Raw genomic sequence first — 25,254 nt, forward strand, 5'->3', positions numbered from 1 at the left:
TCGGGGTAGACGAACTGACAGCGCCGGGACGGTGCACAGAACAGACTGTGTGAACACCCGCGTTGGCTAGTTCCTGGCGAACAACGGTCTGTATTAGCGATATGGTCGGCTGAGGATCACTCGGTGCCAGTGCTCTCAAGGGGGCGGGTGAGATGGCTTCGATTTCACGGCGTACAATTCTCGTGATGTCACTGGAGTGTGAATTGGGCAGGGTCGGTACATGGAGATCCGCACATGTTGACGTCGCAGCAGTGTTGGGAAGGCGCGTAAAGTGGTAAGCAATGCGACGGCTTTTAGCCTCTTGAAACTGTTGGCACTCCAAGATAACATCTTGCACGGTGGAACAGCCTTTGCACACAATGAGGTTAAATGCATCGTCTGCGATGCCCTTGAGCACGTGCGCTACCTTGTCGGCTTCAGCCATGGTTCGGTCAACTTTACGGCAAAGGGTCAGCACATCTTGAATATACGCCAGGTAGGACTCCGTGGACGTCTGAACACGTGTGCCAAGTTCTTTCCTAGCGGCCTGCTTGCAGCCGGCAGATTGACCAAACAACTCGCGTAATTTGGTCTTGCATACGTCCCAGCTTGTGATACCGTCCACATTGTTATTAAACCACGCCTTGGCCGTTCCTTGTAAATAAAAGATGATGTTTGCCAGCATTAAGGTTGGGTCCCACCTGTGATTTGTGCTGAAGAGTTCGTAGAGTTTAAGCCACTCATCCACGTCCTCGCCGTCCGTTCCCGAAAAGTTGCCGGGATCGCGGGGTGGAGCGGCCACGAGATAAACAGGAGAGGTCGGCGCCATTGATGCAGTGGGCGTAGCAGTTGAGGAAGCGTCGCTGCCGGTGGACATGTTGGGAGCAGAGACTAGGCGTCCGCTGCGTAACTCCGTCGTGCGTTGTAACCCAGCACCTTCCACCAAAATGTTGCGTGAAGGCACAAGGGAAACTAGGCGTTTTAAAATATATTTACACAGCGCCAACGCGCAAGCCAAGATGGCGAACAAGAGAGAGCGCGCGCACACACAAGTCACCTCGTCTTCCTCAGCGCCTATCTCACTGTTTAAGTGGGGCATTGTCTCGTAACAATATAAACACTCATAACAGACACACCCCAGCACGTACCACCAGGTCTCTGCTTGAACCACGACAGGTGCCGCTATTAGTTGTTCAAACATACAGTGCAGAGAAGCGCACTTGCGAATTAATAAAGGGTCCATGGTACGTCTACAGCATAGTTAGAGGGGATTAACACAAACTCTTAGTGGGCGGGTTCAGTTAGCGTGCTCCAAACTCCAATGAAACACAGTGGAATGTGCTCAAGTGACACACTTTAGGAGCTTAACTTAACGGCGATTCCAGCCGACTGCTTTCAAGGGAGCAAAAATGTTACGTGGTGGACGATATGTTGCTTCAGCGGTAGGAATGAGCAGGGGAAAAGAATGCACGTCATCAGAAGAGAGTCTGAAACAAATAATCGTTCCGGAAGCCATAGCAGATACGAGAGCTCGTTCCCAGTCTCGTGGTTGGAGTGTGAAGAGTACACTCCGTGATCATGCACCGGAAATTGCTTTTTAACCGTTAAGATGATAAGAGTGCACTCTGCCAGCTAGAGTACGCTCTAGCTCCTTAACTTATTGCGCCCAATGTCTCTACATCCATGCTAGACGAAGAAGCAAATGATAAGAGTATATGTCTAACCATGAAACTAAGGCTTTTAAGGAATAGCAGGTCATGCAAGTATCGCGGCAGATAATTTTTCCCTGGTACCAGCAGCCAAGGCAATGTTGGCCAAGACTGCATTTGTTGGCCAAGACTGGATTTGCACATAACCTAGTGAAGCCACAACATGACACCACGTACTGATCAGTATTGTTGGTATAATAGGAAAAAAAAGAAATATGTGGCATTAACTGTAGGTAGCCATCAGCCTTGATAGCAGCAATTTCTGAAGTTGAAGTTCACTGAAAAAAGAACGCTAATGTGAGTGAATGAAAGATCTAGTAGTATAACAAAGTCATGAAGCTATACAGTTTAGCTAGTTGGGAAACCAATTAAAAAAGGCTGTTATTGTGCACTTGTCTGCATGGTATGTCCACTCAGCAGTCAAATAGCATAAACTATAAAGAAGAGTGCAATCAGTTTCTCAGAAACAAATATACAAGATACTCACGGGGTCATGATCATTTCGGCAAACCATTGTAGAAATCATGTTATCTAGAAGCCAGTCAACAGGCTTGTCATTGTAAAATATGAGAAAGAAGGCCACAAACTTTGACAGGTCCACACACTTGAACAGTTTCCCTGCAGAAAAGTAGTTTTATGGTTTAAGAGCCAATAGATGCAGAACAAGGCCCAGTAAAGACCACCCAAGTTTCCACTGTCTGTTTTGACTCGCATGCTACAAACCAGCTGAAGGTGTAGGCAAGGAAGAAAAGAGCGATCTGTCGTACTAGAATTAAGAGTTCACTGAAGCTTGAAGCAACAAGCTTTAGATCATATGTTGCAAGAAGTATTAGGAGCAAGCAATGCTCAAAGTGCTTTTGTTCAAAGTGTTTCAATGCTTCTTTAAATGTGACCATTGCCCATCCTGTTTGAACGCAATGTTAGCAAAAATGCTTTGTGATAAGGCAACAACAGTCTGGGTTCATTATTGAAGTGCACTTTATTCAGGAGAAGAATTTTAGTCACAGTATCTGAACACGTGGAAATCGTCAATATTTATTTACAGAATAAGGCATCATCTGTTGTTCTTCTGGCACAAACCTACACAACATAAATAAACACAACAGTTATAAACACATTACAGAGGCTCCATGGCTCCCTTGGCAATATACTAGTGAAGTGCTTAATGACTAATAAAATGATCAGTGTAGGGATGGTAGTACTGCAGATTTATAACAAAAACAGAAAAAACAGCTTGACAACACTTTCAGGAAGCACTAGAATTTTATAAGCATCTGCGACTCAATTCAGTGACAGCAACACTCAAATTCAAGAATTTTTCACCCCCTAGGAAGTCACTGTCATTAAATAACGTATGGTCAAAAATGTTTGGACAAGATAGTTAACCTAACACAGAAACTATGAAACATAGTATGTGCATTAATAGCCACATGTAGGCTCACATGTTAATAAAAAGAGGTACTTAGTCAATATGACAACAGTCGACTGCTGTTTAGTGAAATGTTGGCCAACTTACCAATAAATCCTAGCTGGCAGAAGTCAAGGATCATCCAATGCCTCTTGTTCGCTATGTGATTGTATGCAGCATTTTTCATTTTTGTGATGTATCCAGGTTTTGTGAGGATATCATCCTCTAGCTACAAGAAAGAAGAAAGCGAAAAGAAAGCAAAAATCTATATGCATGCCACAGCTACAGTGACAAAAAAGTACAACCATATAAAGCCTACATTACACCCTGTGAAAGTGGATGTATGGCAAAGGCAGGAGTGGAAGTGGACCTTAGTGTATTGAAGCAGCTCAGGAAGCAGGAATAATGCTGTTTTATGGTACCTTTGGTGCAGTAAAAGGCAGGTTTTGGAGCAGTTTTGGAGCACCAAAAGGCACGTTTTGAAGCAATGCAAGTTAAATTTGGAGATGCTTTCTAGGGTGAAACATCGTGGTCAATCGAAAGTGCTTCTGGAAAAAAAAAAATTCCAATTTTGTTCCTTAAAAATTCACTACTAATGAGCTTACTACTAAACTTACCACCCACAAGTGTGTGTGTGCACGTGTGTGTGTGTGTGTGTGTGTGCGTGTGTGTGTGTGTGTGCGTGCATGTGTGCGTGTGAAGAGAGGAGGATGCAAGCATGTACACGCATATGTTTCCATCAAAAAGAAGCATCACAGCTGACAGAGACTGAGAGAAACCAAGGAACAAGTGATTTTTATCTCTTGTTTTCATGACCGCTTGATAATCGCAGCTCACTCCACTTAGCGGAAGAAAGTTTGTTATCCCCACGCTAATTGAACAAACTACTCTGCTCATCTGGGCTTGGTCTAAAGTGGAGTGGGGACAAGCAATTGATACAGCAAATTCACACGCACAGTGCAGCGAGCCGCCCAGCAGTGAAGGCGTAGGCAGCATAAATGCTGCGCTGCATGCAACTAACCAAGAGATGATCAAGTTTACGCAACCATTTTGTGTTTTCATGAAACTGTCAGTTGTCGGTCAGTATCAGATCGCAGTAGAGAAAGGTGCATATGTATTGTGAAAACCAACGGTTCCCATTTTGTCGCTATCTCAGTTGTTGTGTATCCCAAACCCTGTAATTGTAGTTTCGAAATGCTCCTTGGTGTCACCACTACACGCTATAAAACCATTGTGCGAGAGAGGCAGCCTAGTATTATTTCTGCAGTTTGGAAAAAAAAGAAATGACTTTCTGGTGAGTACTTCGGCAAAATCTGAGGTGGTACTGTATTTCTTTATCGGTGGCACAGGTTCACATCATCAGATGCACATTTTTACTTGTAATTGCACACTGCTGTTTAGTGCATGATTATGCCACGTTCTGAGCAGGTACAAATTACCGATTACTAGATAATTCACAGTTACTCGTCTTGGTGCCACCACTGTTGCAAGAAAACCATGGTGATAACAATGATGAAACAAGCTTTAGCAAGTCCCACGACTGAATAGAATTATAATGCGATTGAACACTGGGTATGGATGCGGCCGCTTCACCGCATCCTTTTTCTTTTTAACTATAGAAGCCTGGAATTCGCTGCCCGAAAGTATTCATTCTCTGCCCTTTCAAGAATTTCTGGAAGCCTGTTGATGAAAGTTTACTCGTTCTTGTTCTTTTTCCCACTCCTGCAATAGTCTCATTGAGGCTGCAGTATGTAAAAATAAATAAAAATTAAATAAATGACCACCAAGTATTTGTGTGCAGAAAGGCAGCTGTGCCCTCTTGCACTTTGAAAAACTAATTCTACAGAGTCCTCAGACTCTTTATTTGTTTAAAACATTCATATATTTGGATCCTATTAGGTAACAGTCATTACATAATAACATAGTACACAGGTTTTAGCATTGCACTTGAGAAACCATCCACCACACGCCACAAATAGCTGTGTCAATGGTGTGAGACTGGGTATGACATAAATGGAACTGCCAAAATGTAAGACGGGGCTCTTTAAAAGTGTCAACTGAAAATTCTAGTTCATTATACCCTCTTTTCCCTTCCACCCTCATGGTATTAGCACGCACTTTTTATGAAGAGCTTTTTTTTCTCTCTTTTTTTACAACCCGAACTGATGAAGGGGCCCTGGCACACTTTTTAAGCAACCATCGAATGGCTTCCCTAAAGGAGTTAATTGATTTATAAATAGACCACCACAAAATTGTTAGAAGTCGTCAAGGAGAAAAAGAGTTACAGAGATTCGTCTCTTCTCGTGTTTTTGCAAATGCACTGGAAGTTATGCAGAGAGAGATGGCACAGGAGAAAGAAGTTACGCCCCACACGCATCCACATCTTGAGCACTGTCATTATTTTTAGTTGAAAAGAAGCAGAAGCATCTGAATGGGAGCAGGATTCCACTTTCAGTAGAATGCAAGTGGTAACCAGAAAAATATGTTATGTCTTAAAATTTATGATAGTTAGAGCATATAAGCCAGTATAACAATCTTTTAAACTAAAAAATGATGAATCCATGTGAGGGCAATATGTTTCTTTAAACTTAATGTGAACTTTCGTGGCAGCACATATTTTCCCTGGAGAGGTAGGTGCCTTCGCGGTACAGCACCCTTCAACTGCAGTGAAAGCCCCTTTACAAAGGGTTACATGCAAACATACATTTATTCGTTGATTTCGAATACTTCGAAATTTCCTACAATAAAAATTCAAATGAAAGTTAATAGTAATACTGTAATCTTCGTACAATATTTGAAGTGCACATTCGCAAGGGCATAGTTACTGCAAGCAAAGAAAAAAAACGTGACCCAATCACCAGGAGGAGTTCCTCAGGTTTAAGGGACTAAGGAAGACTGTTCATGTCCTGCACAAGAATTATGATCCGGTTCTGATGAGCTTTCACAAACTTTACAAGCTGCAATCTTTTGACATTACCACAAGTCATAGGCAGATACAACTATGTGGACACAATATGAGGTCGATGCCTGATCGTGATAATTACAACTGGGTTTATGGCAGCCAAACGGTACACAATATCTTCCTGGCAATCTATGTAACTATTTGAAACAGTTTTATTGATTATCCAAGAGCATACAGCAAGTTTAGTAATGAAAAGCAAGAATTATACAAATAGACGTTATTCACTAACAAGATCACTATCACTCACCTGCACGTAAAATGTCCCCCTGCTTTGCGCGTACATCATAAGGTACGCAAAATCCAACGTTTGCTTTGTTCTCCACCTGCACATTCAGGCAATCCCAGAGAGTTCTCCAAACAGTATAATGTCACAGTCAGTCAGCAATTTCAATTCACAAATTCAGTGTAAGAGAACTGCCCAAAGAATGAGTCAACTCGGATTCATTAAAAAGCTGTATGAGAGAGTACATAGGCACAATAAGTTCAACAATACTATCTGATGATAATTTTGAAATCTGTTCTGCTGCAAATGAGCAAAGAGATGAAAAAGCTACTCAACAACTAGCATTTTTTAGGCCCTTTTTGTTAAACAATGAATTCATTCCAATTTTACAACAGAAGAAAAACTGAAACAGAAGTAATTTTAATTAGGCTACATTAATCTTACAAAAAGCTCCACAACCTCTTAATTTGATTGACATTTCATTGCACAGATTCATTCATTACAGTTGGAGCAATCTGAAGTGTCGACACAACTTTTGCTCCTTTCTAGAAAAAGTTAAAATAAAGGTTGAGCAAACTTCATTACAAAAAAGTGCATTATTTAAAATATTTTGCACATGAATGTTATGTGTATATTTTGCCACTGAACATCTGTTTACCTAACCCAAGTTCAAAATTGTGAACTGGTTTAAAGGGGCCCTGCAACACCTTTTCAGCATGGTTAGATAATGCTGTCAATTAACAGTTTAGACTTCCAAAAACATGCCAGCCAAACAGTACAGGCAACAACATGTGGCCTGGAATTTACAGTCAACTCTCAAATACAGATAGAAGTCGTTCCCCCCTTCTCCCAACTAATACTGCCATAAACCTAAGCTTTATGGCTATTGAGCATCATGAGCTGCTTAGGTAGTCACCGCAGCCACAGGAGGATGCTACCACATGCCCGCATGCGAGCTCTCGATCACACTGAAGGCAAGCCGCACACTCAAAGGGAAAGAAAGTCGTCAAGGTGATGATGTGTACTGACAAATAGGTGTATCTCCTTGCCCCCTCGTCATTACACCTCCTCCTGCTTAGCTTTCAGTGCGCCTGCTGGTAAAAAAAATAATAAACTGCCTGAAGGGCAAGTTGAATTCCCGTAACTCCTTTTATACTTGACAAATTCTAAAAATTTTTGCAGCAGGTAATTTGCGAGGTAATAAGCTCTTTAATGAAACCACATGACAATTACTCAGAAAAATGTTGCAGGGCCGCTTTAAGCTACCTAGTGCACCATGATGGCATCAGCAAAAAAACACGAGAATATGCATTGTGAAAGCACATGTATATAAAACGTGTCTTTGTTCAAGAAGACAAGCACTGTATGAAAAGGCACAGCAGATTAGGAATATAGACATGGTTGGATAAGCTAGCTAATTAATTACTTTGCAAAGATCAAGTCAACAAACACTAATGTTTGAAAGTTATTCAGTCTCAGAGGGCCTTTGCTCAAAACTTGCATTAACCACAGGTCTCCTGCAGCACAACCATTCGAAACAATCTCCCCATCACAAGTGCCTTGGCATACACTTTCACGAAATGCTCTGCTTTCAACATCAGGAGGGTAGACGACACTGTTTCTGATGTTTGCGGCAGTGAAGAAACTATAGAAGATGTTTTTAGCAGCTGCCCTTACTACAGGCAGCCACTTGCAACTGCCCTCAGCCATATCATACTTTTTCTTTATTTCTTAAGCTTAATTGTAGAGCAGAAAAAAGACAAGGACACCAGAAAGAAACACACCAGAAAGAGGGGCTTTAGTGTCCACATCCCTTGCTACGCTACAATGAAGCTTAAGAAATTACCCACTACCAACAAGACCACGTTTCAACCCTTATCTCATACAGCAGGTGGCTGTCGGAGCAGACAAAATGGAATGTTTACTTAAATAGTCATAAGACCAGAAGTTGGTCAAGGTACTATTGAAGCTTTTGTCTGGCACTGGTGTATTAGGAAAAATCTTTTCTCACATTACTCACCTCTTCTACTTTTTCGAACGTGAACTTTTCTTCACCACTTTCCTTTCCTCTGCCTTCCCTTAATATATTGTCTAACCAGGAGCTTCCTGTCTGGTTAACCTTCCTACTTTGCCCATTTGTCTCTCTACTGTCCCTCATATTTGAAAATAAATTGTGCATACATAAGCACACAATTTATAAACAGCAGATTCTCAAATTGAGTAAGAATCAAAGAACGAAAGCTATTTGGTTCCTATGCAAAATTTTAAACTGTCAGTATAATATATGCGAATTCTTTTGACTCACTTCACGCGGGTTAGCGGGTCCCCCAGCGTCTCCGGCAGGTGGTCCATGTCTGGGTAGAAGGATGCTGGCGGGGAGATGATCTCCAAAAGACCACTCTCAACATGTTCACTTAGCCTGTTCACATGATGCACCAGGGACAGGCAAGAAATTAGTCATTCATTACCGAGTCTTTTTTCGATGAATAACTCTGACCCCTTGCGCAGGTACCTGAACCCCACACTTGTTATTTCAGCTTTTGAATAAATAGTTATTATAAGTATTGATGCATATGTTGCATGCTTTTTTTAATTGAGTTGTGCTTGTAGAAAGCCTTGGCATATTTTTAAGATCTAGTTCTTATTTATTTTTATTCTTTTTGTGATTCACCAGAGTTCCTCTAGAAAACTGCCTATATATAAGGCATTACTTGATTTTCTGCAGAAAATATCGTGTTTTAGAACAATGAAATCTCCTCCCTCATCAGCCGCATTAAAGCTTGGGCCTGTTAATGCAACATTTAGAAGAAACTATTGCATAATCGTATGTCGACAATAAAAAATAAGAACGCAGGCATGCTTCTTGGTGGACTAGTTGGTAAAACACGTTATGTCAATTTAAGTGCGCTTGGTACAAAACACCGAAGTAGAAACTGCGTTCATCCTGTCTGCTTCTGCTTTGATGTCTCGTTAGAAGTTCAATTGAGATTTACATCAACAACAATGCAGTGTTACTCTCTTTGCCAACATAATAGGGGCTGTGGTGCTATCTTTCCTTATCTACATCATGATTGTGTGCTTGTTTCTTTCATCCACAAGCCCAAGTTTGAAATATACCTGTTCATTCTTTTTTGTTTGTTTGTTTACTGGCGTGTTACTGAAGCTTAAGTGTCATTAAATATTAGCTCTTAAATTCCTACCTATCTTGTTAGCTTATAAACAATACGTTATGCACCTCCTTCCAGAGGAACCAGTTAAAGAAGACAGAAGCTAATTCTCAGAAGAAAGCTGCAGTTAAATTTTCTTCCACACCAGCTGAAGGACCAAACTAGCAGCAGCAACCACGACTGCATGCTTGCAGAAAATTCAACATCACAGAAGCAAAGAAGGCTGCAAAGAAACAATGGTGTGGAGCTGCTTATCCCACTACGTACTACAGCATGCACACAACAAAACTTTTCTCATTGTGAAATTATTCAAGCTAACCACACAATGCGGCAGTGGATGTATTCTTTTTTTTGAATGTTTTCTATGCATATCTGCCTGCTTAGATTTTTCCGCTTTCTTCCAGGACATTTCCAAGGGGCAATGCCAGTGATGGCTTACAAAGTTGAAAAAGTGCTCGTAAATACTTACTCTTGTTTGATTTCTTTGGATTGCTCCATGACATAGCTCAAGTCAGTCTGAAGAAAAGTAGACAAGACAGAGGGGCAACAAATTAATAAATTAGCATTTGCATTTTCGTCAGATCACCTCATGCACACGCACAACTCTTTCTATGTATGTATGAAGGATGGGATTATAAAGAAGTATTCAGTCAGTGCATTGTCATTCACTAAAAATTTCTGTCTACATCTTTTTCATACATCTTTTTCGTTGATGTTGACTATTAGGCCAACCGTTGGCATGTTTACAAAAACAACTGATATGCCTTAGCAGATTTCAAATGAAACTCCAACTTTTGTAGCTTGCAAAAAGAGCTGCACTGACCGTATTCTCACTATTCCGATGTGGCCGGTGGCCGCACTGCTCATCGCCTCATCTGGCATGACATCAGAGGAGAAGCCAGCCAGCCTTCCAATTGAAAGTTTGTGTGTGTGCGTGTGTGTGTGTGAGTGTGAGTGTGTGCGCGTGCATGTGTGTGTGTATGCGTGCATGCATGTTCTACCCGGTGAAATCGCGTTCAGGTACGTTTCCAGTTGAAAATCAGCGATCTGGGTGTATATGTGTGCATGTGCACACACACACACATACTGTTCAAATTTAACAAAGGAGGAGCCGATATGGCATTATATATAGAAGGGGCCGCTTGGAGGGATTCATTAGCCAGTATAAAAAGCAAGTCAGAGAGACCGAAAGAAGCCAGGCTTCGTTGCCGGCATTTAACCAACAAAAGGCAGTGAGCAGAAAAGACGGAGGAAGAACGAGCTACTTGTCTCAAAAAGCAAAACTGCACAGAGAATCCAGCTAAACAATAAGGTTAATTGTACCTCTTGGGACACACACCCAGGCATATCTCAGTTAAGCCACAGCCAATTTTTTTGTGTGTGCATGTACTCGTGCTCATTTCATTCTTTTAACGGCCATGCAATGTAGGTGCTTAAAAACATTGCGAATGGAATACTAATTAGACCTCAGAGATAAAACAACCAAATGTGATGATTTTTATTCAAACAGAGAACTCACAACGAGGTCGCAATGAAAAATGGCTGTACGGCAAGTCTGGCAAAGGCGGCACACGTTCTCGCGCAATCAGAGCGCGAAATTTTTCATTCTCTTCCGAAGGTGCATACACATTGGTGCTTATGCTCCACTACACAAATGCCTAAACAGATAACAAGAAACGGTGCTTCTACATTTCACTCATCAGTGGTAGTCAGTTGATGCAGATTGAACCCTCTTTCTCTTCATTCACAAACACTTGAAAACAAGACTTAAGTTCAAGGTATCCACATGATATAAACTAAACACAAGTGCTATGCTGCAGCCTGAAACTAATACTACAAAAAAGAATTTATCTTAAAAAATGAGCTGAACCTCATTAAAACAATACCAAGTTAACACCAAAAAAATTCACATTGTATTTTCAATATTCCACGCATATGCTTAGCTACTTGAGAGGAAAATATCATGATCATGTTTATGTGGAAGGGGTGCAAGCGCATTGTCAAGGGAGCTAGTTTGCCATTCTACTAAAGTGGGAGGGGTGGGTGATGATCACACACCTGCCCCATCTACCACCCCCATGCTGTCCAAAGAAGGGCGAGTCATTCAGTGACTTCATGTGCTTACATATAAAAAAAAAACAAATTACATATGCATGCTTCACACCATGCAAATGCATGGAACATCAGCCTGCCAACATTAGCTGAACGAAGACAACCACCAGGCAAAAACGAAATCTTACATTAAATACATAGAGATGAAAGTGTTTAAACTGAGTGCTTTGCCACCCATCAGCCCATTTTCACAAAAGCCACTGTGCTTCAAAGTCTGCAACGACATACATGAACTCTATGTTTGCAGCACTGAGTGCATGAATCATATCAGTAAATTGAATAAATAAATCAATAAATAAATAAATTCAATAGCATCCTAATATGACAGTTGAAATTAAGGCTTTTTGAACACATTGGTGCCTATGCAAATATTGAATAGCCTAACAGCAAAAAACTTAACAGTTCTTCTAAATCTGTCGGCAAGTGCAATATGTTTGCACATATTAAAAGAGGTGTAATGTAAAAGCACTCATGCAATTATATTTCAATGTGCATAGAATAAACGTGCAGGACTGGAAACGATGTACGCACGAAGTTGCTACAAGACAGTATGTGGCATTCATGTACCATACCTTGGGTGTTGAGCATGTGCTAAGGAAACTTCATTTCACTATCACGTTGGATCTTGCATATTTAATATCGTTAGTGTCCTCAGCTTTATCATCTATACACTTTTTGACACATTCAACAACTAGCCGATTGCAGCAGGTGGAAAAAAACGCACCTCTGCGACGAACACCACGATAAGCGATATACGTCTCTCCTCGGGACTCATGTTGTTGATCAGGTTTTGTAGCGTAGACATCAGGTAGCTTTGAACCTCCCGCTTTACAGTGGGCACGCCAAGCACCATGGTCGCTGCAAAGACACAGGATTGCAACATTGAGTACAATGCACTGCTCAGTAAACATCGACAAAATATAATTAGAGAGATAAAAATAAAATTAAAATTAGCGTGAAGCCATGATGCCACGTAGTGGCGGCGCCAGTGAGGGGTATAGGGAGGGCCTGCAGCAGCTCCCTGAAAGTGTTTGCCTGCCCCTCCTTTCCTTCAGAATGGCTGACAATTGGGCATGTTAGTACATGATCCAAAGTCTTAAATTGCACAAAGAATGCAGGGACTAAAGGAAGAGACAAAGACAATGTGTGCTCAAGGATACAAACTTTCTTTGGTACTAGTTTGTGCTCTGTTTTCCGCTGTCTCTTTATAGAGTCCTAGCCTTGTTTCTTCAACTTCACACTTTGCATCCTTTACACCCTCCCCTCAGAGCAGATTTGGCCAAAACGGGATTCGTAAGTTCTTCACCTCCCTGTAATGTTGAAGGAACTCCCTTGTCCATCATAACCCCCCCCCCCCCATCTCATTGCATAAAAAATCCTGGTACTGACCCTGATGCCTTGTGGCCGTGCTTAGTACTGTGAAGTCTAATAACATTTGAAAACTCATTGTAGAAAGGCAGCCAGATCAGTTGCGATCACTTCGAATAAGTGATGCTCCACTCCATTGTAAAGGTCTATATATACATACAAACTGTAAAAGCACCAGTGGGGAGGGGTCGAAGCACACCCTTCCAACTCATCTGGCTACATTACGGTCTCTACCGCCATTTCCATCTCTCTTTCCTTCTTTTTCTTTGTTACGCACCATTTTTTTTCGTGTTTCCTGGTTCGAAAAGTATTTGGCCTTATGACTATGACTAGAAAATAAGCTGCACTTCACTGGTGCAAGACATATGCACACATGGGGTACAACTAATTTGGTTCGAAAAAACCAGAATACAATTCAGAGAAATTTATGACGTCAGTCATGGTACTTGAACTGACACTAGAAGTTGCCAGCTTACAAATTGTTACATATAGAAGAATTTCTAACAGACTTTTTGAGCTGGGTCATAACAAAGCAAGCGTACTTTGCATAATCACTTTATGCATAGCGCAGGTCATGTGTGGAATGTGTAGTATTATAATAGTCCAGTTTAAAGCAAAAAACAAGTGCCGCCATATCCACGAAGTGAATGATGATGAGTGGGCGAAGCTCCGGAGGTAAACCTGGTAAACCATGAATCCTCTGTACATTTTGCCCACTCGATTTTATTACATCGCTCCCCCTAGCGTACGTCGCCGCACTAAATCGAACGATTGCCTTCAACCAATGACACGTGCCATATGTGACATCATTCCTATTTTATAAGATCTCGCGTCTTTCATCAACTACAAGTACCGCTTTCTAGTTTATAACATCTTGCATCTTTTCATCATCAGCTACAAGTACCACCATCTAGTAAACACTACAAGAACTAAACGAGAGGTGGCTACATACAGGAGACGGTACCGCCATCTAGTGAACACTGCAAGAACTAAACTAGAGGTGGCTACATACAGGGGACGGTACCGCCATCTAGTGAACACTGCAAGAACTAAACTAGAGGTGGCTACATACAGGGGACGGTACCGCCATCTAGTGAACACTGCAAGAACTAAACTAGAGGTGGCTACATACAGGGGACGCACAGCCCACGCCCTAAGGAGCTTCGCCCCTAAAAAAAAAAGAGAGACACTGTAAGCTGATCACCATGGCAGGGTGTGCAATTGAATCCGTGCTCAAACCAGGCAAGAGATTTCACACGACAGAACTACACTTCGCAACTAAAAACAAACATGCAGGGGAGTAAAAAAATTTGGGGGGGGGGGGGGTTTAAATTGCGATACTGCGCCCTGTATGCCATGGCGAAAAAAAAATTCAGGCGGAAGGGAGGGGGATGGGTGGAGCACGGGCCTAGTGTGGTACCCTCTGGCTACGCCACTACCACCACGCATACCGTCATGTTAGCAGCTCGCTTGCATCACGAACCTGTGCCTGTGTGACATCACGAACATTGGCGTGCGCAATGTTCTGCATTAAATTTGGGGGGGAGCGGGACCGTCGGGGAACGACGTGGGTGAAGTTTCACAGCGGCATCACCCTCCCCCCTCTCTCTCTCCTTGCCTCCGCAACTCCCTCGTACAGAAGCCCCTTCGATCCCAGGCACTGCGCCGTGCTCCCGACCGGGCTGCAGAAATTAGGTGCCTTTCTCCTCTTCTAGCCACTACCACCACCACCGATCCGAATCACAGAGCCACGGCCACTCTGAAGGCGCGCGCTCGTTCCTGCACCTCTAGACCGGCCGTGGCAGTGCAAAGACGAGAGCTTTAGTGATGGGGCCCCAAGCGGCTTGCGTACGCCTCCAAGAGAGGTTTATTCATTTTTTTATTTCCAGGTACTGTCGGCCGATTGGGCCGTTACAGGGGTGGGGTAGAAAACTGACGTAACAACCGTCATGTCATGCGTAAAAAGAAATGCATAGCCGATACAAAAGGAATACATCACTATACTACGTTCTACGACTTACATGCTACATCACATACATCACAAAATACACTTCCCAAGATTACATCCTTCAACGTACATGAGACAAGTTACAGCAAATAGATTCATAGTCAAAAGATGACAGGCACACACACCAAAAACAGCAATCACCGTTTACGAAGATTCACTTAGAAAATAATTTCGTAACATTGTTTTCAAAATGTTCTGCAGTTTGAGAATAACGTATAGCATCGGGTAATATATTCCAGTCTTTTATTGTTCTAGGGAAAAAAAGAGTATGCATATGTGTTCACACGACATTGAGGAACTAGATATTTTCTGGGGTGGTCACTTCGTAGGTTCCGCACTTGACGGGGAATCAGGTACTGCTCTGCATCAAAGTTAAATGTATTTTGGGAAAGCAGATTAACGCAAGAGGAATGTTTTCGAAGCGCGCTTTCGACTACACACCTCCGCTTCGTCCCCTGGAGATCTTGACGGCGGGTCTGATGGCGTCCGGACCCGCGGTTAGGTGCGGCAAGAAGTTGTAGATGGCCGGCAGCTGCAGGTCGAGGGGCGTGCCGTCGCCTAGGCTACCGTTTCGGGGCACCAGGTGCTGCTGCAGCGCCAGAACGTCCTCCCAGCGCTGGTGGTTCAGCATCTCGGCGTGCCGCAGTCGCTCCTGCAGCTCGGCGACGCGCTGCACCAGTGCCGACTCCTCGGACATGTCTGCGCAAACAAAACGGTCCTGTCAGCTTTTTGATGCACAGAGAACTACAGGAACTTGCTGGGGTAGTTAATTGGTAGTTCAATTTATGGTTAAAGTTGTATCACGGCCGTCCACTGGTTAGCTTGCGATTTTCAACTCTAAGTGACGGCAGAATTGTTTATGAAAAACCGCATTTCGTGCCTTTCAAGAGTGTGTTAAGCCTGGCAACAGTTATTTCAAAATTCCGCATCGCAAGAAGAATGCGCCAGCAGCGGCGATGCTCCAAGAAAAAGAGGTGCTTCTTGGAGCACTGCATAAAGCAGTGACGTCGTATAACGTGCGCCTGACAGCGACTCGGACGTTGTTTTATATTGCTTGAGGTGACGACAAAGCTTTGTGTGACCCGGCCAATGTGCATATATATGTTTTGAAATCTACCACATAAAGAGCGACTATATATATATGTAAAAAAAGTTTTGTTACGACGAAGCAACGTCTGTGCAATTTCCAGTATGTTACCGTTTATTGCATCAAATAAATAATCCGACTTGCTGTACGTTCTCACACCACGGCATGCATACAGGTAAAGCCACCTGGAACTTTTAAAATTTCTGTCATAATTGTACACCGAAATCAGTGATGTATTATCGGAATTGCATGAAGAAATTATCCCCGCTTAAAGAAAGAAATTGGCGACTTTGGTATGTTCCCAGGACGTTATATGGGAGGTTTAAGGTTTAATTTTATAACAAATGCACTGCATACGCATACGTGCAATGCATGTACTACACATGATGGACTTCTCTCAAGCTACACAACATCCCATAAAAAAATACGCAGAAACATAGGTAAGTTGTTCTTACGTACGGTTGGCTACGATTCGTTGGAGAACGGGAACACGGAGAAAAAGAAAGGTGACCACAAGCTCGCTTATTTCAGCACAAAACAATATTATTCATTCCGATGTTATGTGGGGCAGCCTACAACTCCATAAATTGGAGTCTAGCGATACAAGCAATCAACATGCCCAACAATTGGTGCATTTAGTACAATTTTTCTCCTGCTTTCTTTAGATACATTAGTTGAAGTTGAATGGGTCAGCCAGTGCACACGTTTCACACAGCGCAAGGGAACTAAGACTAAAATACCGGCGGTTCCCCAAATCAGCGCAGAGGTCCGCGATCGACATAAGATGCGAGACATTTGTGTGCGACGATCTCATCGACCGACCTAACCCGCACTGCTCCGGCGCTCGTGACAACCGTGTCGTTAAGATGGGGGACGTATAATTAACGAGCGGGCCGTCAGCGGCTACGCCTGAAGCGGCTGGCTGTATATACTGTATACCATCGACCGCGTAGTTATCCAGAAAGGTTGAAAAAGTTGAAAAAGGAAGAGCACAAGGTAAACGAGAGAAATAAAAAAAAAGAAGATACAAATGTAAGCGCCAAAAACTTCGCACACGGTAAATGAGACGCAAGCACGCACGCACGCGAGCGCAACAGCGGAATATTTGCGTTGCGGTCTGCGATCAATCCGAGTAAATGATGAGAACGAAAAAACAGCAGGGCAAAAAAAAATCAAACAGACGCGAATAAACGAATCGCAGAGAAGAACGAAAAGGCCGCGGCGGTGCGCAACGACCCGCGAGGGCTGCCCTTCACGCCTGGCTCACTGCAGGCGCACAATATACACGGAGCAGCACTCGGCCCAATAAATGCGATTGAAGCGCGGCTCTTCCACTGCAGGCTCGCACGAAAGAGCTGCGGAGCACGTCCGCCGTTATCGCGCCTTGCACCGACTGCAAGATGAGCGGCCGATGTCGGCTACGAAGCGGCAGTGCACCGATACGCACGAGCCCATAAGTGCCAGCTATTTTAGGCCGCAAATGAATGGCTAGGACTGCGTGCTGTCCGCACCGGCACTACCAAGATATATGAGGGTCGCAAGGAACAACGCCGCCGATTCGTCAAAAGGCGCGTCGGCGTCACGTTAGTTGTGCGACAAAAACGACAGGAAATCCGGTGCGCTATCTCGTGACGGTTCGAAAAGCGAAGCGGTTCGTTGTAATAATAGTTAGAGGTTCGTTCAGCAACTACATGCGGACGCATTTAGCAATGCATCAAATTATTCTGGGTTCCAGAGCTTCGACTTGCCGATTAAGGAGCCGTTGAGCTATCGAGGAAATCTTAGTCACCTCAAGTGACATGCGGTAGCGATTTAGGAACAAAAACAAAGAAACAAAAAAGACCAGCAGACATTTTCATTCAATTGATAAGTATTCTTCCAGATAACCGGCGTGGATTTCTTCTGCTGCTTCGCAATTGAACTGAATGCTTATTCCGCTACCTACGCCACCACATTATTAACGACGGTATTCACAAATATACTCTATCCTAGCTTATCCTTTTATTTGCTTATCGTTTTCGTATCCTTAATGTACCTTGTTCACAAATATAAAGGCAACAATAACAAACAAACCAGAAAAGTTATGTTTTACCTTTTTTTCTGTTTTTATGCCCTCAAGGCGAACGACAAGGAAACTGAGATTGATTGATTGATATGTGGGGTTTAACGTCCCAAAACCACCATATGATTATGAGAGACGCCGTAGTGGAGGGCTCCGGAAATTTCGACCACCTGGGGTTCTTTAACGTGCACCCAACTCTGAGCACACAAGGAAAGTGAGAGTTAAGGGGTAAGGTTGGTTTGTGAATACGGGCCTCAATCTATGCAAAGTTGTGTTGTGCACAAAACCAAGGACGAGCGGGAGTAACAACAATATGAAACACAAGCAGTCCCAACCAAGCCATCGCACAACGCGATCGAAAGAACGGCCGCAGAAAAGGTTGTGCCGACTGAGGTTTTGGAAACGTCGTCTCCATGGAAAAGTTGAGTGTGTATCTGTTGTTTTGTGTTGTAGCCAGAAATAGCAGCGACAACGATGTGTAGTGCACGTATTGTGTAAGCAGCCCCCGATGTATTTGCGCGTTACGTGTCTCGGAAGCCGATGGCGTGGCATCGGAGCGTAGCTACGTGTACTATACGTCTCGACTTCTCATTCGCCAACAAGCGCATGACGACTTTTGCTGACGTTGCGACACTTATGGCCGCGGTTTCATATAGAGCTTCATTTTATTTCCCAACGAAAGAGAATATAGAACCGCGGTTTGAGAGAACTTGAAATTAGGTGAGATGGTGCAAAGCTATCGGGAATTTCAAGTGCAGAGAGAGAGAGAATTAATTTTTATTTGAGCAAACGCATTGTGCGTCCAAAGTGGACGGCCTCCTTATTCCAGGTAGCCGCGGGTCTTCGCCATCTCCCGCGCCCGTTGAACCATGCTGCGCTGATTCTTGAGACTCGAGTTTGATAATGCAAAAAAAAAAGAAAAAGAGAAACATTCCCAAGAACACTGCTGTTCTTGTGAATGTCTTGTTTTTGAGCTCACGAGAGAAGGGATAGTTGAGAAGGAACAGCAGAGATGTTAACCAGTCCAGGAAAGCCGGTTCGCTACCCTACACGTGGGGACGGGGAAGGGGAGATTAAAAGAGGGAGATCGAAAGAGTGGGAAGAGAGAGAGAGAAAGATAGGACATAACAGCACACCCACAAAAATGCAGTCTGTTACGTGTCCATCGCGCTCGCGCGATACGAGACATCGTTCTCACAGCCGCTTGTCCAAGTTAGTTTTTTTTTTTTTTTTGAAGAGAGAGAGAGAGAGATAGAAAAACTTTATTTGCGCATAACGCGGAGCATTCCAAATGGTCGGGCCCCTATTCCAGGGCTCCGCTGGCACTAGCCATCATCTCTACCCGTTGGACCAGCCAGCGCTGATCAACAATAACCGAGCTGGACAGCAGTGTCTCCCATTGTTCCTCTGTGTTGTTCATGTTGTGGTGTTGGAAACTTCAGGAGTTCCTTGGTCACTTTCAGCTGCGATGAGCCGTCCGGGAGTCTGGTTGTTCCAGAAATATGTTTCTTATTCCGCTCAGACGTTCCCGAAATTTCGCAACGACAGCGCATGTTCAACGAAATAGAAATTGAAGGCACGATAAGTTTATGCTAGTTTTAACTAAGCTATTTCGTGTTGTAATTTATTCTTTTGGCGCTACATGAGCCAGTAACCACATCGAACTGAATACTGCGAAAGAAGGTTCATCATCATCCTCATCAGCATCATCAGCAGCAGCAGCCTGACTACGTCCACTGCAGGACAAAGGCCTCTCCCATGTTCCGCCAGTCAACTCGGTCCTGTGCTTGCTGCTGCCATTTTATACCCGCAAACTTCTTAATCTCATCTGCCCACCTAACCTTTTGTACCCACCTAACCCACTTGCCTTCTCTGGGAATCCAGTTAGTTAGAAAGAAGGTTAGCAATTGATAACTCTATATTCAGCAAAATCCTGCTACCCACTGATTCCTTGTTTATTACGCAGTTCTCCTGCAACAGTAAAAGTTATGTTATTGTAGATTGTTTGGTTACATAAATGCCTGCATTCATTCTTAGGAACTGAATTATTATTATTATTATTATTATTATTATTATTATTATTATTATTATTATTATTATTATTATTATTATTATTATTATTATTATTATTATTATTATTATTATTATTATTATTATACACTGCTCACTGGTGTGTGAAGGTCCCATTGCTTACAACGATAGCGATTCCCTAAGGGACTGGGCATAGTATCGCGATGATCTGCCTTCCTCTACTTCATTTCTTTTCCTTCGAACGCACCGCTCAAAACCCACCAAAGTCGTACGAATGAAAAAAAGCCAATCTACACAGTTTCTTTGCACAGACCCGTATTAATCGGGACAGCCACAACATGTCGGATGAACCTTGACGATGTGTGGTGATCTGCAATGAATCGATCTGAAGTTTCGCCAGAGATAGCAACAAGCCAGTCCAGCCAATCTGTGTAAGAAAAAAAGAAGAGCAAACACACGATTCAATATTACGCGGAATTTAGGCCGACGGCTGCAAAAAGATGTCGTTTTTTTTTTCATAGACTGTTGGTTGTCCAACTGATGTCCCACTACACAGATACTGCTGTAAGGTGTGTTTGTCCACCTCGCTAAACAAGCATTAGTGCCGTACGTGTCTTCAATCATATTCCTTAGCATTAAACCTCGTCAGAACGAAGTTTACGCGTAGGCTATCAGTGGGGTCGTGACACTATTCAGGAACGGCTATTTGAAATTAATGTTTGCTCTTCTGTCCAAACAATTCATTGACTCACCCGCCACGGTGATCTAGAGGCTATATCGTGCTGGACTACTGGTCCGCCGGTCACGGCATCGAATCCCGGCTGCGGCTGCCGCACTTTCGACAGGGGCTAAAATGCTCGAGGTCCGACTATTTACTCTTGAAGGGCACATTAGAGAACCCAGATGGTCGAAATTTCCGGATCCCTACACTATACGGCGTCCTTCATAATCATATGGCAGTTTTGGGACGTTAAACCCCAACTATTATCATTCATTCATTCATTCATTCATTCATTCATTCATTCATTCATTCATTCATTCATTCATTCATTGGTGATTGATTGATTAATATGTGGAGTTTAACGTCCCAAAACCACCATATGATTATGAGACACGCCGTAGTGGAGGGCTACGGAGATTTCGACCACCTGGGGTCCTTTAACGTGACACAAATCTGAGCACATGGGCCTACAACATTTCCGCCTCCATCAGAAATGCAGCCGCCGCAGCCGGGATTCGATCCCACGACCTGCGGGTCAGCAGCCGAGTACCTTAGCCCCTAGACCACCGCGGCGGGGCCATTCATTCATTCATTCATTCATTCATTCATTCATTCATTCATTCATTCATTCATTCATTCAGTTGCTAGTCATTCCAGGGTGCGCTGAAAGAGAATGGCTTGTATGGAAAACAAAGGTTGCCCCAGCCCACACGCTACCATTTCATCAAGGCATACAGGGCGCCTGGTTGCAGATGCCCGCAATGCATCCGCTTATAGATTACATCCGGCGCCGGTGCGGATGCGATTTGGGAGCGCGGTTATGGCTAAACTAGGCCGACGCCAACAACACTGCCGAGACAGAAGCTCAAGCCGTTGGAAACGAAAGCCACCGTGTTGGCACTTATGACGTTTGCGTGGCTGTTTTAGACGGTCTCTTTTTTTCTTTTCAAGCGTATATCCACGCTTCATTCAGTTTTTCAATGTCAAGCTATCCGCGGCTATTACAGCATAGCACATAAACATACAGCGCATCCACCAAAAATAGCGAAGACGAAGTACACTCACACTACATTGAGAGGACGCCACCAAAAAATATATCTCGCATGTGAATAAACATAAACCATAATTTAACAAAGGCGGTTGACATGAGACAATATGTCACATATAGCACGGAGACGCAGCTTTTTAAAAACGAAGGATTACAGTACGCACGTCGCATCTCAGTCTCATTAGTGCAGATTGACTAAAACATACACCAAAATATAAATAAAGCGCTAATAAAACTCCGAACACAATTTAGATGAGAACCAACGAAGAAATAGGGAACAGCTAACGACTCCGATCGCCAACGTCATTTCGCGTGTCTGCTCGTAACAGGCGCCTTTAAATCTGGCTTTTCCACATGGTAAGGCTTTGTGTGGAGAAGCCCACTTCTGCAGTTATGTTCCTATTTCGGGTTATAGTGCTGGTAGCTACGTTATTTATTTCATGTTATAGTTTATAAGAAGACAAAAAGGTTGCGATACCAACGGTAATTGCCGTCTTCCGAAAATGCGTCTACTTTTTATAGGCAAACCACTTCGCCGTGAAAGAGCGCTTTAGTGGGCGCCATACCAGCGCTGTACCGTTAACACTCTAAAATAAATAATAAACAATTCACAGGGTCCCTTGTGCATTCACCTAGGCCGACTAGAAGGCAGAACACAGAGCTTATTTCTCTTCTCAGCTGATATGTAGAAGGCAGCAGGGAACGCGAGCCGCGGCTTGACAAGCACAGCCTTCATTTTGTTCTGAGGTAGCACGCCCTCCAGTTCCTTTCGCCGCCCAAAGGAGGGCGCTACAGCAGCATCACGTGGCGTTACGTCACATGACGTTTTATTGAAATTTGTGACGTCGTGATTATATTTTTCATCACTCACCCCAACGACGCGGAATGGTCGGTGCCGACTATGTATGAAGGATTTCGCCTTAATACGTAGTCTGGTACATCTTTAGAAAATTTCAGCGCTGATGAAGGATTTTACAAACACTACGTGCGCTATATTTTACTTACGGTTCACAAGAGCCGCTGGCGTCAAACGCACACACCTTCCTTCTAAATCTTTAAAAATATAGGATGTTTTTAAGATTTCCTAGATCGTACGGGTGCACACCCATTGCTCCTAGTCACCGAATTGTACCCCAGTACACTCACCTAGACACTTACTGAAGTACCTTTATACTGTGCGTACTCTACGACGCCATTGTGGTCTACAATATATGATCCGTTGATTGATATGTGGGGTTTAACGTCCCAAAACCACCATATGATTATGAGAGACGCCGTAGTGGAGGGCGCGATAAATTTTGACCTCCTGGGATTCTTTTTGCCCGCATCAAACATGCAGCCACCGAAACCGGGATTCGATCTCACGACCTGCGTGCGGGTCAGCATCCGAGTACCTTCGCCACTAGACCACTGCGGCGGGTCAATATATGATCGGTTAAGCCCTAGTTTCGTCTCCTAAATGCGAAAATGCTGTAGGCCCGTGTGCTCAGATTTGGTGCACGTTAAAGAACCCCAAGTGGTCGAAATTTTCGGAGCTTTCCACTACAGTGTCTCTCATAATCATACGGTGGTTTTGAGACGTTAAAACCAAAATATCAATCTAGTTTCATCTCCTGTACGTACTCAGTAAGTTTCTATACTCTACGGGGATTTAGTCTCTATAGGCATGATTCTGATAACTGCGCTCGCTGCAACCAGAGTTTGACTCGTTTAGCCTGCAAACCTGCGCCGCGACTAATAAAACGTACAGCCATACGAGTAGCGACGATGTTGAGTCACAGCGCGGATAATAAGCCTTTCAACCACTACTGGTTGAAGGGACTGTTGTTGTCATCGCATATATATATATATATATATATATATATATATATATATATATATATATATATATATATATATATATATATATATATATATATATATATATATATATATATATATACTCGAGTCAAGCAAAGCATCAAGTCCAGCGAAAGCCAATTAAAGACGCCCTTGACTGAGTTCCGAACACGAGCTCCGCCGTTTTTACTCAAAGCTCCATGCGCGCCGCTATAATCCTGTCTGGCCTGTTGTTAGCGCACGTGACCTAAAAAGTGCAGACTCGCTCGCTGAATTTCGTGCCGCCCGGTTGTGCCCCCGCGAGATTCAGACGACAGCGCAGCTCTGGCCGACCGGCTCGCCCTCTGCCATCTCCTGACGCCGTGAAGCTCTCGCTGAATAGTACGCTGTCCTCGGACTCCTTCGACCGTGTCCTCATCTTTCTATATCCTATCTTTACTTCTGTATGTGGGTGTTCTCACCTCTATCCCTATCCCTTCCTTCTTATCCCCTCCTTATCCCCTTGCCTCGTGAGTCACTGTTGAGGTGTCGCACTCAGTTGCAGACAGTTACGGGGCTCACTTTTATTTTATTTTCTTCCATTTAAGAATCACTCTTCCCCCAAAAAGTGCACTGCCGAGACTGTGACGTCGGATTTTGTACTCTCGTGCAACAGCTCAGAAAGGAAGAAATCCTCCTCTATGTAAAAAAGGTTCATATACACCGCCCGCGTTCGTAGGAGAGGAGTACTGGGGAGAGGTCCGTAGCCCAACTGCGCATGATCAGCTTGCTAACGCCCAGTGGTGTCTTAACCTTCAATAGCTCCTGAAGCGACAGTTCTTTCGGGTGTCTTCTGGGCCGGCACGAGACGCGAGCATGCGCAGTGGTGGGTGTGGACGGCACCGCCGACGCCGAAGCGCGACATCGTGCGACTAAGAAATGCTCCGTATTTCAAACGACACAACGTTAAGTATACCGCCAGGAGGAGTCGTTGACATCCTTTCAGCCACTGCGCGGTTTTAGAGAGGCAGAGAGTAAAGTTTACGGCCAGAACACGGTAGCCGCAGGCTAAGCATATAGCCTAGAAGTCGTTTGCCGGCTGGAGAAGCGATCAGCTCTTCGTCGACGGTCGTTGATGCCGATTCCGCGCGGAGGAAGAGTACGAAGGCGGGTAGCGCAGCCGACTATAAAGAAGAGAGTGCGAGGCTTCCATTGTCGGGTCGGCAACGCCGGGCGGCCTATTTTCGGGGAGGAGCGGCGAAGTCGACCAAAGAAAAAAGGGCCCCGTCGGCGGACAGCTGTAAGCGCGCTGCACTGTACAAGTAAGTGTACGCTCTTGGAACCAGGGGGCGCAGGATGCCGCGGTCGTCTGCGTGTATGTTTTACAGCAGCCGATCCGACGGCGCCTGCAGCGAGACACAGTTCACGAGAGTCCGGCGTGTGTACAGCTCCCTGCATGCGCGCACGATGAAACGGTTTCACGGCCATCATTAGCACAGTGGTCGTCGTCTACGGGAATGTGCGGAGAAGTGCTACAGATGCGAGACTGGA

The 25,254-nt window shown here is 43.9% G+C and overlaps 1 protein-coding gene across 1 annotated transcript in view; it reads right to left on the bottom strand.

Annotated features, from left to right (window-relative positions):
- Positions 1–25,254, bottom strand: part of LOC119180080 (alpha-1,3-mannosyl-glycoprotein 4-beta-N-acetylglucosaminyltransferase B) — a 149,731-nt gene that overhangs the window by 21,471 nt on the left and 103,006 nt on the right. The window contains exons 2-8 of the mRNA XM_037431224.2: positions 15,378–15,635; positions 12,285–12,418; positions 9,918–9,964; positions 8,587–8,700; positions 6,306–6,381; positions 3,205–3,325; positions 2,176–2,306 (exon numbers count right to left, since the gene is read on the bottom strand). Coding sequence (XP_037287121.2) covers positions 2,176–2,306; positions 3,205–3,325; positions 6,306–6,381; positions 8,587–8,700; positions 9,918–9,964; positions 12,285–12,418; positions 15,378–15,635 — 881 coding nt within the window. The remainder of the gene's footprint in view (positions 1–2,175; positions 2,307–3,204; positions 3,326–6,305; positions 6,382–8,586; positions 8,701–9,917; positions 9,965–12,284; positions 12,419–15,377; positions 15,636–25,254) is intronic.

Source organism: Rhipicephalus microplus, chromosome 2, assembly GCF_043290135.1.
Source record: "Rhipicephalus microplus isolate Deutch F79 chromosome 2, USDA_Rmic, whole genome shotgun sequence".
In the NCBI taxonomy this organism is placed as follows: Eukaryota; Metazoa; Arthropoda; class Arachnida; order Ixodida; family Ixodidae; genus Rhipicephalus; species Rhipicephalus microplus.